At 47.2% G+C, this 17,505-nt stretch overlaps 1 protein-coding gene across 4 annotated transcripts in view; it reads left to right on the forward strand.

Annotated features, from left to right (window-relative positions):
- The first annotated feature begins 600 nt into the window (after positions 1-600).
- GRAMD1A (GRAM domain containing 1A) overlaps positions 601-17,505 on the forward strand; it is a 41,240-nt gene continuing 24,335 nt past the window's right edge. For 2 of the 4 annotated variants that reach the window (XM_044422235.1, XM_044422236.1), the window contains exons 1-2: positions 10,968-11,224; positions 13,035-13,055. In XM_044422235.1, coding sequence (XP_044278170.1) covers positions 11,111-11,224; positions 13,035-13,055 — 135 coding nt within the window. In that variant the 5' untranslated portion in view covers positions 10,968-11,110. Of the gene's footprint in view, positions 1,151-10,842; positions 11,225-13,034; positions 13,056-17,505 lie in introns of those variants that run through there. The other 2 variants (XM_044422229.1, XM_044422230.1) reach the window with 2 other exon arrangements.

The following is a 17,505-nucleotide window of genomic DNA, read 5'->3' on the forward strand; positions in this document are numbered from 1 at the left end:
GATTAGCATGCAGAAAGAAGGTGAGTCCACTTTCAGATCATGCTCAGGAATGTTCATAAGGAGAGTTCCTGGAAGTAATCTCTAGATTGAGATCAACAAACCACTCTGTGCATGCTCAGAGATTCAGTCCAGGTGACTTGTACTAGAGACAGTAAAGAATGTTTGTAAGAAAAATGGAACTGTGGTTGGTGTTTGTGCGAAGGAGGAATGTCAGCTCATGACAGTATGGATTATCTTTGAACTGTGGGTTGTTCTTGAAACAAGGGTTATCTTGCTGTCCGAATCCAGCTGAGGTAACAAAGAATGGTTTGCTAACCACAAACAGTCCACAGTGTACAACCCAACAACAAACTGTGGATATTCTCCATGGTGTACAAACCATGGTGCAACACAATAGCCCACCTTTCAGTAACAACCCGCAGTTCAATGATTACCCACACTCAACCACTGGGTGTCATTTTGTCTCAGCCCAGCCATTGCCTGCTTATTCATTAGCTCACTGCCTGGCCAGCAGGCACGTGGCAGCAGCAGGGAGGAAGAAGAGGAGGAGCATCAGTGGCTGGCGACGAGGGCAGTGAGAACATAGACCCAAAGAAGGAGAGGGTCTCTTTAGAGTCTCCTGGCCAAGGGACCGCAGCCATTTTTAAGCCAGTGCTACCCTGCACAGGAAGACAAATTCAGCTTGTTCCCACAGCACAGAGAAAGCCGTCTCTGTACTCACAGTGGGTGCACAAAATATTTTCCGTCACATCTGAAAGTAATTTTGTGTGCCTGACAACACACAGCGAATTGAAGCGTGGGAGCCTGGAGACAATCTTGTTACAGACAAGCCCGGCTGACCCGTGGGGAGGACCTGTCTTTTCTGTAATGTGTGAAGCAGCTCTGATTTCCACTGAAATGAGGTTGCATTGCATTGCTCATCTGTCCCGTCCAACATCCTGCATCTAATTGCTCCTGCAGTCACTGGTGCCCCAGAGGCAAACTCCCTTCCAAAAAACACCAAGGCTCCAGATGACAACTCCTGAAGCCTCCGCCGTGACATGACCTGAGGGGTGGACTCGCATTCCTGAATCTGGCTTCAGTGATGTGATCCAGTGTGAGTTACGTGCCTTTTGGACTTAACTGACAGCAGTGATGGATCTGTTTACCAGTGAGTGGCTTCCATTTAGTCAGAAGATTGCTTACCGATGCAATCCTATGCATGTTGCGAGTCCTACCAGATCGTATTTTTTGTACTGTGGAAGCTGACATAGGATTGCACCCTGATTGCACACATCACACAGTCAGGAGGCTGTTGACGTGGGTCTTTCAGAGAATCAGCCCTTCCCTCTTTGGGTGCAGGGACAATTCCACAGGAAAAGCTCTCACAGTCGGCCTCACTTACACAATTGAAACATTTACATGTGCTTCTGCAAAAGCAGGAGTTGCTCATGGGTAAATGCCTTGTGCATGGCTAGGAAACCTTGGAGTAAACCTGGGCCATGTAGCCTGAAACATTTGTACCGTAAGAGGCAGAATATGTGATGCTTGGCTGTGTTGTGTCACTGAGACGGCACCCACTTGGTGAGTTGTGCAGTAGCAGCCTTGGTTCGTGAGCCGACTTCATCGGTGTCCATAAAAATAGGGCTACTGCTATATGGCAAGTGCATGTAGGACTGGCTTGTGAGTCCCTGTAGGGAGTGTTGAGTTTCCTAGTGGCAGAGGTTGGATTTCCTCGGGGGTGTTGCTGTCCCCGTGCTTTCTGCTTCTGCGGGTACCATGCGGGGCTGAGCAGTGAAACCTGCCTGCAGGAAGCTCTCTCTCCCCAGCATCTTGCATCTGGCTGCGTGCTCCCCGTCTGGCCTCTGCCTGTGGATGTTGTCTCTGCCCTCACAACACGCTGCATTGAATCCTCCGTCTCCCGCCTGCAGTGCTCGGTGCCGCCTTCTGTTTGTCACAGCCCATTTCCCGTCAGTCCCCCAGTTCCTCCGGGTGCCCCTCTTCTCCTCTCCAGACCCTGAGGTCCACGTGGCGCATGGGCATGAGGCAAGGCAGGGGCATGTGGTTGCTAAACGCCACGCCAGGGTCGGTCTCCGGGAAAGCAGCTGCAGAGCGCCTGCTTTTCCCTGAGTTGTGGTTGTGGTTGTGGCTGCTCAGAGCCCAGGGCAGCCTTCCCCACCCGGGTGCCCTCCAGATATGTTGGACCTCAGTGGCCAGAGGTGCGCCCTTCCTCTCTCCCAGGATCTATTTGCATCTCCATCTGGTGTTGCAATGAACCCCATTGCCTTCACCTGTCTGTCCGTGGTGTTGCTCCAGCCCCTTTCCCGGTCGAGACCAAGGGCGTTGCTGGACACTTAAATGATGCGGAGCCCATTTTGTCATTATCATTATTAAGGTGCATTACATTTCTACCCCGCCTTTTTCCTCTTGCAAGGAACCCGGGGCAGCTTACCTGATCCTCACCCTCTTTATTTTTGCCTCCACAACAACCCTGTGAGGCAGGTTAGTCTGAGAGTCTGTGTGGGGTGAAACAGGTCAACCTTTCTTCCACTGCTGCAGTCTCCCTTGAAGATGGCCCATAAACCGAACCGAACCGAACCAAGCCTTTCCATTGGGGCCACTAGGTCCTTCAGGGTTGGGGACCAGATCTGGCAATATGCTAGGCCAATTCCTTTTCGATATTTTAACTTTCTGTTTGTTTGTAAAAGAAGTAAACAATTCTCATGAGGCAGAGTAGAATTGGTGTCCAGTTTACGGAAGGGGAAAGGAGTCTGTGATGACGCTGAGACCAACACTGAAGCAGGGAGAACCAGTGCGGTAGAGTGGGGAGCTGAGCAGGGCCATGTTTTTCCCCTTGCTCAAGCTTGGTCAGTAACTTCAGGCCAGTCACAGGCTCTCAGCCTAGCCTACCTCACAGGGTTGTTGTGAGGATAAAATTGAGAGGAGGAAGAATCTGCTGTAAGCTGTCCTGAGTTTCTTGGAAGGGAAAAAGGAATGAATAAACACGTAAACATTTTGCAATAGGGCTGACCCAAAGTAATTTGCTACATGAGGCAGTTATGAGATAGCCCCACCTATTCCCCTCTCCCAGATGAGGCGACCCCCTCTGCCTGTGAGTCCTGCACTGCCCTAGTCCTGCTTCTTCCAGTGAATAACCACATCCAGTGCTGATTTGATGCGGATCGCACCATTCTGCCGTAAGGGGTAGCTGGCTGTTCCCAAGTGGGCATCTACGGAGGAGGGAGCAGGTCAGATGGTGGCGCAGCTCCATTTGGAAAGCCATCGGCCCTCCCACATGCTTGGCACTTTGAATCCAGAACCAAGGACAGGCAGCAAACTGCACACGGGTTTCTTTGGCACATGTCTTGATGACAGGCTGTCCTTACATGGTGTGGAAAAGCTTTGGGTGCTTCTGTTTGAGTTCTCAGGCCATTTCCCTACCTTTGTGGTTTACGCTAGGAAGGAAAAGGGAGCTTCTGTCTCCTGGCCAAGCTTGCAGTCTGAGTGCATTCATGCTGGGGAGTGTTTTCCCCTCTTTGCCTGTGTTTTTAATTTTTATGCAACGGTCCAATTAAGATTTTGTTGTTAGTCTGTCTTTTATTGCAAGCTGCATCAAGTGCTTTCTGGGGGATGGGGCAGGAAGGCAGGCTGCATATTAAATAATCAAATGCATCTTAAAAGCCCTACAAGCTGAAGGTACTTCGATTTAAAAATTAAGACATTATGGTTGTGTTCAGGTGTGATTTACACTTTGCTGGCAGACTGGTGCATCTCAGGGTATGATCTGACCCCACACAGGTAGGCTGCCATCTGAAGGTACAAAGTATGCCGTAGGGTTAAGTTAACTTGCCAAATTAAGCGGGTTTGGGCCTGGTTAATGCCCAAACTGATCAGTCTGTCCCGGGCATCTAGGCAAACTGTTCTGTTACGATTTGCCCTGTTCTTTAACTTCATGTTTGGCCAGAGGTCCAACTTGGGGCTGGCAGAGGAGCCAAGCTTGTGTCCTTTTCACTTCTGTTGTGCTGAGTCCTCAGGCCTGGTCTAGATGTGCAGCACAAGGAGGTGGCAGAGTCCTCATCTGGTAGGGAAGACTGTACCACCTCACATTGCAGGCAAGGGAGTGCCTTTTCCTTTCATTTTTGGAGAAGAACTCACAGCATGTATACAAGTAGCAGATCGGGAGAAAGGTCCTAGCCTAACCTCTCTGACACGCTGCTTTGCTACATCCACTTTCCTTCATGCTTTTCTGCATGAACGGGATTCCAGCAGGCAGGAAGATGAAAAGGCATTTTGCCTTCCACTCCACTCCCAGGTTGATCAACAACTTGTATAGCACTGCAAGTGTAGCGTGCAAAGCCATCCGAACAGATACAAAGGGAGAAGGATAATGAAAAGCAAGCAAGCAAGCTCAAATCAAGGAGGTGTTTTTTAAGGGATGAGTCATGTTTTTCCCATGCTGTATCTTAACAAAATCCAAGTAAGGCTAGTGGGGCAGAAGCTCAACATGTCCTTCCGTTCTAATTCTGCCATCTGCTATTTTCATGAATATACATACATAAACTATAGCAAATCACACTGAGCTGGAGCATGCAAGCTAGAAGGGATCTTTGGGCTCAGATCTTCTTGCTTTAGAAAAGTGGCTGTATCGTGTATCTTCAGATCAGCTCCTATTAAGAACTGCGTGGGGTCAGAGCCAGCCACCAACAACATGTGACACCAGCTCCTGCAGAGCAAATGCAAACATTTCCTTCAATGCTTTTTTTTTTTAATTAACGTTCTTTCAGCTCACACAATTGCAAAACCACAGCCGGCATGTGTGTATATTCATTTATAATTCAAGTATTTTTACCCTGTTCTTAAGCAAAAAAAAAAAAAAAGGAGGGCTCCAAGAATGCTTAGGAGGACCTCTGACAGGACAATCCCTGCCTCCAGGTTTATAGTCTACAGGATGCAACATCAAAGGAAAAGGGATGAGGTGGGAAGAGGAAAAAATAGCAAAAAGCAACTATTTTTTTATACTGGAAATTTCTTTGAACAAGCAGCTGGAGTGAACAAAAGCTCAAGGACAGGAGGGAGCAAAGGCTTCTGGTCTCAGCAGAGCTGATACTGGTTTTGCCCCCTTCACTTCTTCCCAATTTGAGCAGAAGACAGAAGCCCTGTCTTTTCTGTGTTTAATCCACTAAGGTGGAAAAACGACCTGAGAATCCCAAACAGAATTTTAAACAGAAACATCCAGTGGTCATCATACTATATAAACTTAGTCTTTCAAAACATTCACATCAGAATTCCTCACCCTGGATCTAAATTAAAAGTACCAAGTTATGGGAACTTCGCTTGCCTTATACTTTGATTCTCTTTCCTCTTCTGTGGGTTATTGCCTAGTTTTGTCAGGGCCTTGCAGGCCATTTCTGAAGGGAAGGGTGTGTGCTGTAGTTTAAAAATGTGCTGCAAGAGTGTGACTGCACTTTTGGCTTTTCTGACTCGCCCCAGCATTCATCTTGAATGAATGAACCTACATTCTACTATTTTGAGAGAGAAAGCAAAACTTTGCTCCATCCAGTTTTTCTCCACCATGCATTATTTTCTACTTCTCAGTCATATTTTTTCCTGAACAAAGTCACCCCAAATGTTGTGACCTATCCTAGAAGAGTAGCTCCCATTCCTTGGCTGCCCTTTTCTGCACCTTCTACAATAGTCTTTTTCAAGTGTGCTGAACAGAACTGTACATCATATTCCAAGTTTGGTCACACCATGGAATTGTGCAAAGGTATTACAATGGTGCCAGTTTCATGTTCAGTTGCTGCCTAATGAGCCTTAGCAAGGGCTCTGCCGTTTTCCACAGCTGCTGCACAATGAGTCAATGTTTTTATTGTAAGCGATGATCCCGCTAACTGCTTCCTGGTCAGTTCCCACCAGCTCAAACCACATAAAGTTACGCGAATCTTGGATCTTTTCAGCCAACGTATGTCACATAACACTTACTTGCCTCCAAACTGCCTTGGCTATTTTATTGTCCATTTGCAGCTTGGAGAGATCTTGTGGGAGTTCTCTGCCGTTTCTTTTTGTTTTAATCACCCTGAAAAGTCTGGCATCATCAGCAACCTTGGCTGCCTTACTGCTGCTCACCCCAAAGCATAGTCATGGATAAGTTTAAAAGCACAGGCATCAGTGCAAATATTTGGCATCTGTTTAGCCACTGCATGGATCAGGATACGGAACCTGGGTCTCTAGTCTGATCTAGCAGGGTTTTTCTCCCATGTGGAGGCTGCCACCCAGTTCTGGACCTGGTTTTGTGGTTTGAGATGGAAGGACCACTGCAGCACCAAGGAATGAAGGATTTGGCTTGTGAAAAGCAGAAGGTAAACGGAACTCTTAAACTACTTAGAACTCTCAGGATATCCAGCCAGGCTTGAATGTTTAAAGTCCACTTCGCATGCACTTTGCGCAGAATGTCCATCTACCCAGTTTGGAGGTAGGGGGAGAAGCTGGAAGGGTGTGTGATGGCTGCTTGGGGAGGGTACGTTAGCAAAACCTCTTCCATTTCCTTGCCAGTTGGCTAAAGGTATTTTAACCTGCTCTGGGTGGCGGCAGCAGATGGTTGCAGCACCTTGGGAACTCTGGCATCACTTGGTTGGCAGTAGCACCAGGGGCAATGCCTTTTTAAGGTTTCAGCAAGGATGCACACATCTGAATTCCGGACCAACCTGACTTGGGGAATCTGATGCCAACTGGGGAGGGATGTTTCAGCTGTTGATGGCACGGCCCAATTTTAGAACAGAGAAAAACATGGAGAGTCACTTCATGGAACTGAGTTGTGCTCCAAAGTGCGTTGCTTCGCAGGACAGGCATGTGTCCGAGGAGACAAGAATGCATGCCTTAGTTCTTTGGGCAAAGAGCCAGGGGTCTTGGCAAGGTCTCAGCTGTGCTTCTCGCTTGGCATCAGAAGCATCGTGCTGCTTTTCGGCAACCTACTGTGGGCACCAGGCTGTGTGTGGTGAGGCAGGCAGGCAGGCAGGTGGACTAGAGAGAGCTGCTCTGTCTGAAGAAGCCTTAGTACGGTGGAAAGGGATGGGGGAAGTTCTTTTTTCTGTGTGTGTCGCCCGCCTGCTGGCCAGCTGCAGCTGTTCAATGCAACACAACCACCTGCTGTAATGGGCTGGCTGGGAAAGACAAATGGGGGAAGAGGAACCAAAAAAAGAATGTGATGTGCTTAGCAGGGAGTGAACAGCCAAAGCAAGCCCTACGGAGATTTCACTCTCGCTCTTGTCTTCTTGAGTTTTCCTCTTTCTCTTCTTCTTGCTCCCCAGTTTCTTACACTGATGAATTTCCCTCCCCTCTCTTTCTTCCTCGCTCTCATTTGCACCAGGACACAGGGCCGATCCCTGGGCAGCCGGTAAGTTCCCTGCTAGATTGGGATATGTGATTGTATATGTGCATGATGGAGTTTTAGACTTGATCTGGGGAGAGGAAGGTTGAAATTGCCACTCAGACATGATGACTTGGTCAAGGTCTTCAGGTTGCTATTTTGTAGTCCAATCTACCTTACAGGGTTGTTGTTGTGAGAGTGAAATGGGGATGTTTTGTGAATGTCCCCCTGAGAGCCTTGGAAAATGGGTATGACATGAAAGAGGTAAACACCAGTAATTCAGTTCTGGCATCCTCCTACTTTCATATTTCAGACAAGTCCACAAAAAACGACTACTCTATCCTTTAATTTATTCCTTCTAATGTATTCTTCTCACTGTCTCTATCATGGATTAAAAAGCAAATTAAAAAACTTAGGTTGTGTATGCAATGCATCCTGTAGAGCGTACGGTAAATGTTTGAGAACTGTCCACCCTTTACCATTTTGATCAGAAGTATGACAATAAAAATAGAGTCAAATCCAGTAAAAATGCTTATTCATTTATGATGTTTTATGGTGCCTCATGACATAAAGTTCCCTGGGTGGCTTGCATGAAACAAATCAAAACTCCAATTTAAATACAAAAGAAAACAGGACACTATACAATCAAAAGCAATGGCAAAACGATAAGAAACGAAATTCACACCAACCTCAGAAATAAAACACAGGAATAAAACATTTATTCACAATGGAGAGACCAAGACTGCATGGATTTTTAAAAAGACACAAGTGAACAGCAGATCTTCACCTGGTGCTAAACCCCCTGGGTGGCGTCAGGTGAATCTCTCTGGGGTGAGTGTTCTGTGAGTGGGGTGATGGCGTCAAAAGGTCCTTGTGCCTTTACTTAGAAGTAGGCTCACTATTTTCGGTGGTGCTGAAACTCCCTAGCACCTTAAACCCTGTCCTTTCACTCATGTGTCTATTATTACTAACAGTAGAATGCCGGTTAAGAAGACAATTTAAACCATTTGAGCAACTGAAAAGGATTTCCTGATTCATCAGGCAGTACTTTTAATGAAGCATGTATTCTTTAATGGAACTACTGGTAAAAGCTTGATGCGGACGGCTGGTCATTAGCTTCATTATCTAACCTGCTGACCTGCAGATGTGTTGGACAACAATCTGGATTACTTTCAGCCGGAGTCCAACATACCAGCTGGATGCCAAATTGGGGAGGTCTAAAGCAATTCGTGCATCCTCTCCCCCACCCCCGCACACACACCCCATTTTTGCCAGGGGGGGTGCGGGTAAGATTGCATGAATTAGGTGTTATTGGGCAGGATTTCATACATTCCAGGCCACGGGGATTGGGGTCCAGCCTTGCACCTTGTATGCAGAGGGCACTTTGGAATGGCCCGAGCACATGCCTTGACATGAGTCGCCTCCTTGCTTCCCTTTCGGCCATCCCTTGGAAATGCCAAGGCTTCCTTGGGTGACCCGAGCTGAAGGCTGGAATTAGGATCTGGTTTCGCCCCATCAGTGGAAATGCTTCCTGTTTACATTCCCCAGCCCTAGCAGTAGCCTCTGCTAGGCAGGAAACAGGAAAGCCAGCTACAGTGTTGTTACGGCCCCCAGGTCCCAAGAGGGTTTTGGAAGCTGTAAGAGTTGCTTTCCCCTTTGCAGTCTGGCAGTGAGGGGAGAATCATGAAATAGTAGAGTTGGAAGGGGCCGTGAAGGCCATTGGGTCCAGCCTCCTGCTGTTGCAGGACACCACGTTACACCATCCCACTCAGATGGCTGTCCAGTTTCTTTTGGATTGTCTCCTGTGTGGGAGAGCCCCCCACCTCTCTAGGCAGCTGGTCCCACTGTTGTATTGCTCTGACAGTGAGGAAGCTCTTCCTGATGTCCAGCCTGACTTTGGGTTGTTGCAACTTGAATTGATTATTCTGTATCCTGCACTCTGGCATCAGCAAGAAGAGATCTTGACCTTCCTCTTTGTGACAGCCTCTGAGGTCCTTACAGAGGGATACTATGTCTCCCCTCAGTCTTCTCTTCTCAAGGCTGCACATGCCTAGTTCTCTCAGAAGCTGAACCTGGCCGAGTTCTCAGTGTCTGTGATGAGGATGGCCCAAGACATTTCGCTGCCTGGAGCAGAAGACAAAATCATGGCCCCCATATGGACCAGCAGATGAACTGGTCTTCAGCACTGCAAAATTGCCAGTGCCCCTGGGAAAAGCTGGTGCGGCGTAATGGTGGGGCGCTGGACTGGGATGGGGCAGGTCTGGATCCCAGCCTCCCCCGGGGTGCTGAGTCTCAGCTGGGCATGCCTCACAGGCTTGGGGTGAGGACAGGATGGAAAGGAGGGGGGCTATGTCAGCCTTGTGGCCCTGCAGGAAAAATGGTGGGGCATACATATCATGAAGAAATAAAAATGAAACGGAGGCAGCGGCCGCCATGGCCCTTGAGAGCAGCTGGCTCGTTCGGGCTGTGCATGCCGCTCTGTCGTCAGACCGAGGGAAAGAGCTGGGCGGGTTGGGGAGGCTCAGGGTAGGGGACTGTGGGGGCACCCACTTTACCTCGTCCTGGAGCAGAACCGCCTGGGAGCCCCTGCAGACTCAGCCGTGGCTTCGTGGGTGACCTTGGGCTGCTTGCACTCTCTCTTCCTGCCAAGCAGCATGTAACATATGGGATGTATAGTGTTCAAAGGGGGAACAGAATCATGGTTATTTAACAGTTCTATAACAATAGCAATTAAAAACAGACAATATACATAAATCCATCCTATGAAATGAACATGCACTGCTAAGCATTCTGAGCAAAATCGCCTTTTATTTTCATATGTATTATATGTCTGTTGTGCCCTTTTTCCTGCAAGGAGCCATAGGAGGTCGGTATAATCCTCTTCATTTTATCCTCACAACAACCCTGTGAGGTAGGCTAGACTGAGATTGGGTGAGTGGCCCAAATTCACTCAGGTTGCTTTATTGCTAGAACCCAAATCTCCGGAGTCCCAGTCCATCCATTATGCCACAAATTCAACTATAGATGATCTTCCTCTAATAATTGTAATAAATCCCAGTTGCCTCCAATTCTTTTATGGAACATTAAGGACAATACCTGGTGTCTTAGTCCAATTAACCAGAGGTAACAGACCAGCACTAGTTTATCATTGCTGCAAAATAAACCATTGCTTGCTTAAATGATGGAAATTCTGAAGACATTATAAAAATAGAAAGGGTTGCTTGTGGGCGGAAATCATCTCTTGAGAAATGTTATAATTCCCTTAACAAGGCAGATCTAACGAAGGACTGGGAATGCACCCACGGTCCCGGGGGACTTCGGTTCCCGAGCTTTCTCAGCCAGATCTGTCCCACAGGACGGACATGAGGACAAAATGGGAGTTGAGGACTTGTCTATGCACCGTGGAAGGCAGGAAATGTTTGTAGGAAGGACAAACCAACTTCTGTGCAGCTCTTCAAGATACGCGGTCCAGATCTAGGCAGCCTGAGCGTGTGGAAGAACCTCCTGGGATGGCTTTACCGAGGCTGGGCAAATGGACAAACGGGGGCAGAAATTCACCTGAGTGGTCAGTCCTGACTTTGTGGGGCTGCCCGTTGAGGAGTGGCGGAAGCTCCGTCGGGCTTCAAGTCCTCACTCTTCCATTCTCCACTTCTCTCCAGCACGGGCACCACCTCCCCACGGACAACTCCAAGTAGCTCTCCATCGCTGAGGAAGCGCCTGCTGCAGCTGCCCGCACGGCCTCCTCCAGAGTCGCCCTCAGAAAGCATGGTGGAGAAGGGCTCGGAGAATGCGGGGGAGCGGGGCCCTGCGCCAGGGCCCCCTCCCAGCACGCCCCTCAACTACCCACTCAGTGGGCGCAGCTTCATCCGCAATAACAAGGTATGCTGGGGGCGGGGTTGGGGGTACATGAGGCTTTTCCCCCGTGAATCTGTTTGGGTGTAGAGCGAGAGAGGATGATTTCAGAGCTGGGGAAGGGAGGAGGATGGCTTCCATATAGCCTGAAGTGCCTGATCCTGCCTAATCTTGGAAGCTAAGCAGAGTTGGCCTGGTTAGAACCTGTATGGGAGACTTGCTTGTATCATTCTGTGATTATTGTAAAATAACTCAGATTAAAATGCATAATCAGCAGATAAGAATAAATACATAACCACAGGCAGGCTTGAAGGGTTGTGCATGTCAGGCAAAGGTCCCTTGAGAAGTTGTTCCATAATTGGGTGCCACCAATAGGCAGGCCCTGCCAATTCTGTTGTCAAAGGAAATTCTTCCCTTCTGACTGCTTGATGCTCTGGCTTGCATACCCCTCATGGGTACACATAGGATGTAATGCTATTCATATGATTTGAATACATGACTTTTCTTATAACACATGCAGACGAATAAACGGTACTGGAGGAGGTCAAGGACAGGAAGTGGAGGCTTTAACCTTTTTCTTCGATGCAGCCCTAATTAAAATCAGGATATGTGTCTCCTGTTATCCCCAACACTAGCTAAACCCAGTGAGGAGAAAGTTTCACCGACATGGCGTTTGTCTCCCATTGAGTACAGCAGGTTCAGGAGCCCTGCAGTTTGGATGGGGCAGCAGCGGTGGTGGAGAACGGGTTAAAGCTCCCTTCTTCTCCCCGCTGCATAATCCTGATCCATCTCAGCAGCCTTTCTTCCTTCCCCACTCGGTGCTATTTGCTAAAATACACAAACACAAGTGAGGCCAAACAATGAGAATATTGTCACATCTAATTTAGCCCTCGGCTCTCACAAGGCACAAGTCGGGAGGTGTGAAGGGGCAAAGAGGCAGCCCTGGGTTTCTGATAGCCCACTGCTTTCTTTGCCTTGCAAAACACCCGCCACGGGTCATGCAGGGTGCATGCAGGGATAGGCAGGTGAGGAGGGGTTTACACCAGGACATTGTCTCTCCAAATGAACTCCATCACTGTGACTGGGTCCCCGGGCCAGGGCCTGGCTCTCACAGGAGTGTGGCAAAGCCAATGTATTCCAGATCGTGTGATTTGTCCATCTCGCCCAGGGGTGCAGCTCCTCTATCAGTCTGAGAGCCAGATTCCATTCTGGAGAAGCTGTTGGTGAATGCTTGCTTTGGCCAAGCAAGCATGGCAGGGCCAAAACACAACCCTGCTTCAGCACCATTTATCTGCCAGCTTTTACTGCCAGTAATCCAGCCCCTAGAGGAGGCATTTTAATCCCTCAGAAAAGGGTAAAACCTATCCGAAACTAGAAAACCACTGTTGTCAAGGGAAGGAAGGTGAGGCCATGGCCATCTGGGCCAGGTCTTGTCTGTAGGGTTTGAGGTTCTATACCCCTAATAATGCCTCCTTATAGGCAGGGGCCCTCCAGGGTTTCAGATGGAGAAACCTGCTACCTGAGCTTTTAAAGAACTTTCCATAACAGGGATGGAACCCTAGGACCTTTGGTGTACTAAACATTATACGTTCTGCCCCGAACTACAGTCCTTCCTTCCCGAATCGTCTTTTACTGCTAGTGTTATTAGTGTGCAATGCCATCACAGGACACATGCTCTGTCTATTAGCCCTTTCTGACTGCAGCAAAATGAAGAACTCTGGTTTGGTTATCAAAAATAGGTCTTAGTCAAGCTTGGAATTCAGTGAAAGCATTGTCATAATCTTTGATGGTTTCCAAGGTGAGCTACACTAATTTTCCTCTCTTTCTTTTCTTTCAGAAAATGCAGAGCTGGTACAGTGTAAGTGGCTATCATTGTTTTTATCTGTTGGGGTGTGTGCAAGAATAGACCCTTCCAATCTAGGGTCAATAGATGGTGATGATGAATCTGTTTAATGTCTATTTTGCCCAGAAGCTCTCTGGGTGGTTTAGAAGATTACATAAGAAAACAATATAAAATAAAAACAGCGTTAAAACATCAGAAAAAGATTACCATACAAAAATTGAAAGCAAGTTTGAAACACATATAGATTCATAAGTGTACAAAAATATTGGCTGAACAGGAAGGGTTGGACCCTTTGGTGTCCGTCTAAATGAGATTGCTGGAGGGAGCCCTCATCTCCTTTCACGGCCACTGATCCGCTACACCTGCAATCCTAAACATAATTATTGGGAAGGAAAAGCCGTAGAGTTCAGGACCTCGTGATGAGTAATCGTGTCTGGGATTGCACAGTTGTAGCCAAATTGTTCCACTGATTTCAGGGAACTTTTGCTTAAGTTCAGTCTTCCCTAGCTGGGGTCCCCCCAGATGTGTTGGACTACAGCTCCCATAATGCTGAGCCATGCTGAGTGTGGGTGATGGAAAGTATAATCCAGCACGTCAAGAGAACACCAGCTTCGGTGAGTGCAACCAAAAGCTTTTTAGGAGCATGTCCACAAAGGTTTGGGGGTTTGTTTTGGTAGTGTGCAAATACATGAGCGATAAAAAGAATATCGCTAATTATAATTTTCTTCCCTGCCTCCTAAAACTCTGAATATGATGCCACTGGGCCAAACTAAATATGTACCATTTGTTAGATTAGTAAATTTGTGAATACTGGTTTTAAAATGGGAAAGGACAGGCATCCAAAAGGGTGGTGATAATCCAGGATGGGGCCCTGTTGTGGGGGTTGGAAAGGGGATTTAAGTCTTTGCCCTGTTGCAGTTCTAACATGTATTGGCTTCCCTGTGCTTGTTCTTTCTGCTGGGAAAAACCTTCTGTCAGCTTTTCTAGAAGAGCCCCAGACCTGTGAAGCAAAAGGAAATTTTATTTGCAGTTTTAAAAACAAACCAACAAACACTCATCTTTGGAGATTTATACCCACCTTTCAGTCAAATGAATCATCAAGGCAGTTATAGACTGCCAATATTAAGAATTATTAACTTTAAAATGTTGCCTGATTTATTGGGGAAGTCCAAGTTTCAATTTGGATGCCAGGAAGTATTTCCTGATGGTTAGGGCCCCTAGGGTATGAAATGGGCTTCCACGGGAGGTGGCTGAGGCCCCATCGGTGAGAGTGTGCAAGGATAGGCTGGACATGCATGTGGTAGGCATGTCATGAACGGAGCCCGCTGGAGCTGGGGGTCAGACTAGATGGCTCAGGAGGTCCCTTCTGACTTGCTCTGTTTCTATGTCTCTATGTCTTTTTTGTTGATCAAAGAAGATTATAACTGGTTGATAAAAAGTTGGTTGATAAAAACTGGTTGATAAAAAGTTGTAGTCTTGAAAATACATTAAAAACAAATTATGCCATGTATTTATTGGCTACCTTTATAGCCCACTTTCCTTTCCGGGAGCCCTTAGGTTCAAACAACCCTGTGAGGTAGGTTAGACTGAGACTGATCCAAAGGACTAGCCCAAAGCCACTCAGTGCTTTGAAACAGTGCTTTAAAACAGGGAATTAAGAGATTTCAAGCTTCCATGATCTCTTTTGATTCTTTTTACTAGAACCCTGAAAGATACCTATGGGCGACAGGTGCAAAATGGCTCAGGCAGATGGAGATATGCTAAGAATTAAGGAACAGGGTGTGTCTGAGCTCATGGTCAGCTCAGGAATTTGTGACCAGTACCAGAACCAAACTCGCAAGTCCATTCATATAAAAATTCTATGTGGGTTTTGCCCCAAGCATTCGTTCTGGATGACCAAAGGGAGGAGGAAGTTTTTAATCTGATGGGTGAGTTACTGCAAATCACCCAGAGATCTACCTGTGAATCTCAGTTTAATTTCTGCCCACTGCTGTTGCAGACCAGAGCTGCAATGGTATCTTCCTCCAGTGGCTAATTACCATCTTGCAGTGTGGTCAAAATTTTGTCCATGGGCTACTTGAGAGGAAATGAGCAAACAACTGACAGCATATAGAAATCAGGCATCGTGGAGAGAAGGACTGAAAACCTTCCTCTTCCTCTTACATTTATTTTCTGCCTGTGTGGGTTGGTTTTTCAATGAAAAGGCTTTCAAAAGCAGTATTCCTTTCCCCTCCCCAGCCCGGCAACAGACTCTTTCACCTCATTCTGCCACATCTGCCTTTTCCGTCCAGATGCCCTCCAGGGACATGGACTACACTCCCCATGAACCCCAGTGAACAGGCCTCGCTGGCCAGAGATGATGGGAGTTGTAGTCCAACCCCTCTGGAGAGTGCCAGGATGGGGAAGGCTGTGTGATGGGTATAGACGTAGTTGATCTTGAATAAAATGGACAAGGGCTTGGAAAAGGAGGACTGGGTTTGTGAATGTGTGGGAGGGTGCTGGGTCATGGCTGGACCCCAGTCAAGGTTAGTTGGGCAAGAACTGAGGAATGGGCAGTATCCTTTCCCCCACCCCAACTCACTCTGTTTATAATCAGATTTAGTTTGACCTGCTGAGCGTTCTTCAAAATTCTTTTTGCTTTCATATTATACAGAGGGGGGAGTGTTTGGGGGTTAAGGTGATGTGGTGGGGGTAGATATAAATATGCTTTGCTATGCTGTTTCAGATTTATGCATAATTTTAATTTATATTTTATTATGATCATCGTTGTTACTGCTTTGCATAATTTGCCGATAACATATTTGAAAGACAGAATAAACACTCTAAAAAAAAATCAACATTTGTTGTTGTTAGTCGCGAAGTCGTGTCCGACCCATCGCGACCCCATGAACATTGGAAGATGCCTTATGCTGAAGTGGTCCATATAGCCCATTGCTGTCAACTCTGACTGGCAGCAGCTCTCCAGGGTTTGCGCAAGGAGTTTTCCATCCCTACCTGGAGATGCCAGGATCACACTAGAACCTTCTGCCTACAGAGTTTGGACGCTGTTGCAGAATCGTAGCCCCTCAGCTAAACAAACCAATTTTGTCTCGGACCATAATCTGGTTTCTGCTTTCAGGTTGTAGGAATGAAATAAAACTAGAGCATCTATGGGAGTAGCATATCAACAGTGACTCTGGGCATCTGCAGAGTTGCCACTGAGCCTGCCACAACCTCCCTGCCTCTACCTGTCCCTCACTGTTCCCTGTGCATTTTGGAAGAGGGCTACAGCCAGGAATTCTTTAGAAGTTAAGCAGTGGGTGTGTAGACACACCCCACTCACCATCCTGCAGATAAGCCACTGGGGTGGGTTGCTGAGCGATCTATGGCATGTTCAACAGATGATGTGGCTTCTTGGGGTTGTTCTCCACATTCTTCCCCCTCATCTTTCAGCCAGCCCAGCATGTATCCGAGTGTCCTCCCTGCTCTGATCACTTCCACTTTTGTTTGCCATTGAAAACAAACAAACAAACTGGAAACTCAAACAAGTGCAATTAAAGTATTTATGTATGGATTTGTTTACCCTAACCCTGTTTAATTTCAGCCCTTGAAAATTGTGCAACTGTGTTTGTAATTCTAAAAAAAAAAACCCTCTACCTATCTCAAGTGTGTTTTTACAGCTGTCCCGTGTATGCAGTCTTTCCCAGTAAATTTCCTTGTCTATTTTAGTTGTCCAAAGGAACAATGGACTAGGTAACTGATTGACAAGGCAAGGCTACAGATAGGCTAATTTCTGCACAGTTGCCAGGGTCCAGTTGCCAACTATCAGTTGCAAAGCCCTTGTGAAGTGGGGGAGGCCAAAGAAGGTGCTGCAAAGGGGGGAAGGGGAGAGCACCTGCCCCTTCTCTTTTCAAGACTTCCCTCCATTGCCAGCTACTCCAGAAAGAGGAGATACTAACTCCTCCTGCCTTTTGTGCTTCTCTTTTGGAGCAGTGGTTGTGGCGGTGCCCCGCCACTTCTGAAAAAATGCATAATTATGCACAAATGAAATGGCTGGAAAGTAAATGGAGGAGAAATATGGGCACTTGCTGTAACAGAGCCATGAATGCAGCCTTGCAAAGTTCCCCCCTATTTACTTCCCAGTGGTTTACTTGAAATTTGTATCCATTTCAATGTCCATTTACTGCCAAGCCTTTAAATTTCAGCTGTTTTTTAAAAGTGTCTGGAAACGCCAGTAAGTGCTCCAAAAATAGCACAATATCAATAGGGACATGGGGAGTTAGTATCTCCCCTTTCTGGAGTAGCTGGAGGGATGGACAACTTTTGGAAAGGTGGGGGGACACTGCAAACTATTATTTCAACACTTAAAACTGAAAAGATCACATTGCCAATGCAGAGAGATTTTCTGGGTCCCCTTTGGGGACACTACCTGGTCCCCCCTTTCTCTTCCTGTTATTTCTCTCCTGGTCCTTCACAATTGTGCATA

The sequence above is a fragment of the Varanus komodoensis genome, unplaced genomic scaffold (assembly GCF_004798865.1).
Source record: "Varanus komodoensis strain SLA01 unplaced genomic scaffold, ASM479886v1 scaffold122, whole genome shotgun sequence".
Lineage (NCBI taxonomy): Eukaryota > Metazoa > Chordata > Lepidosauria > Squamata > Varanidae > Varanus > Varanus komodoensis.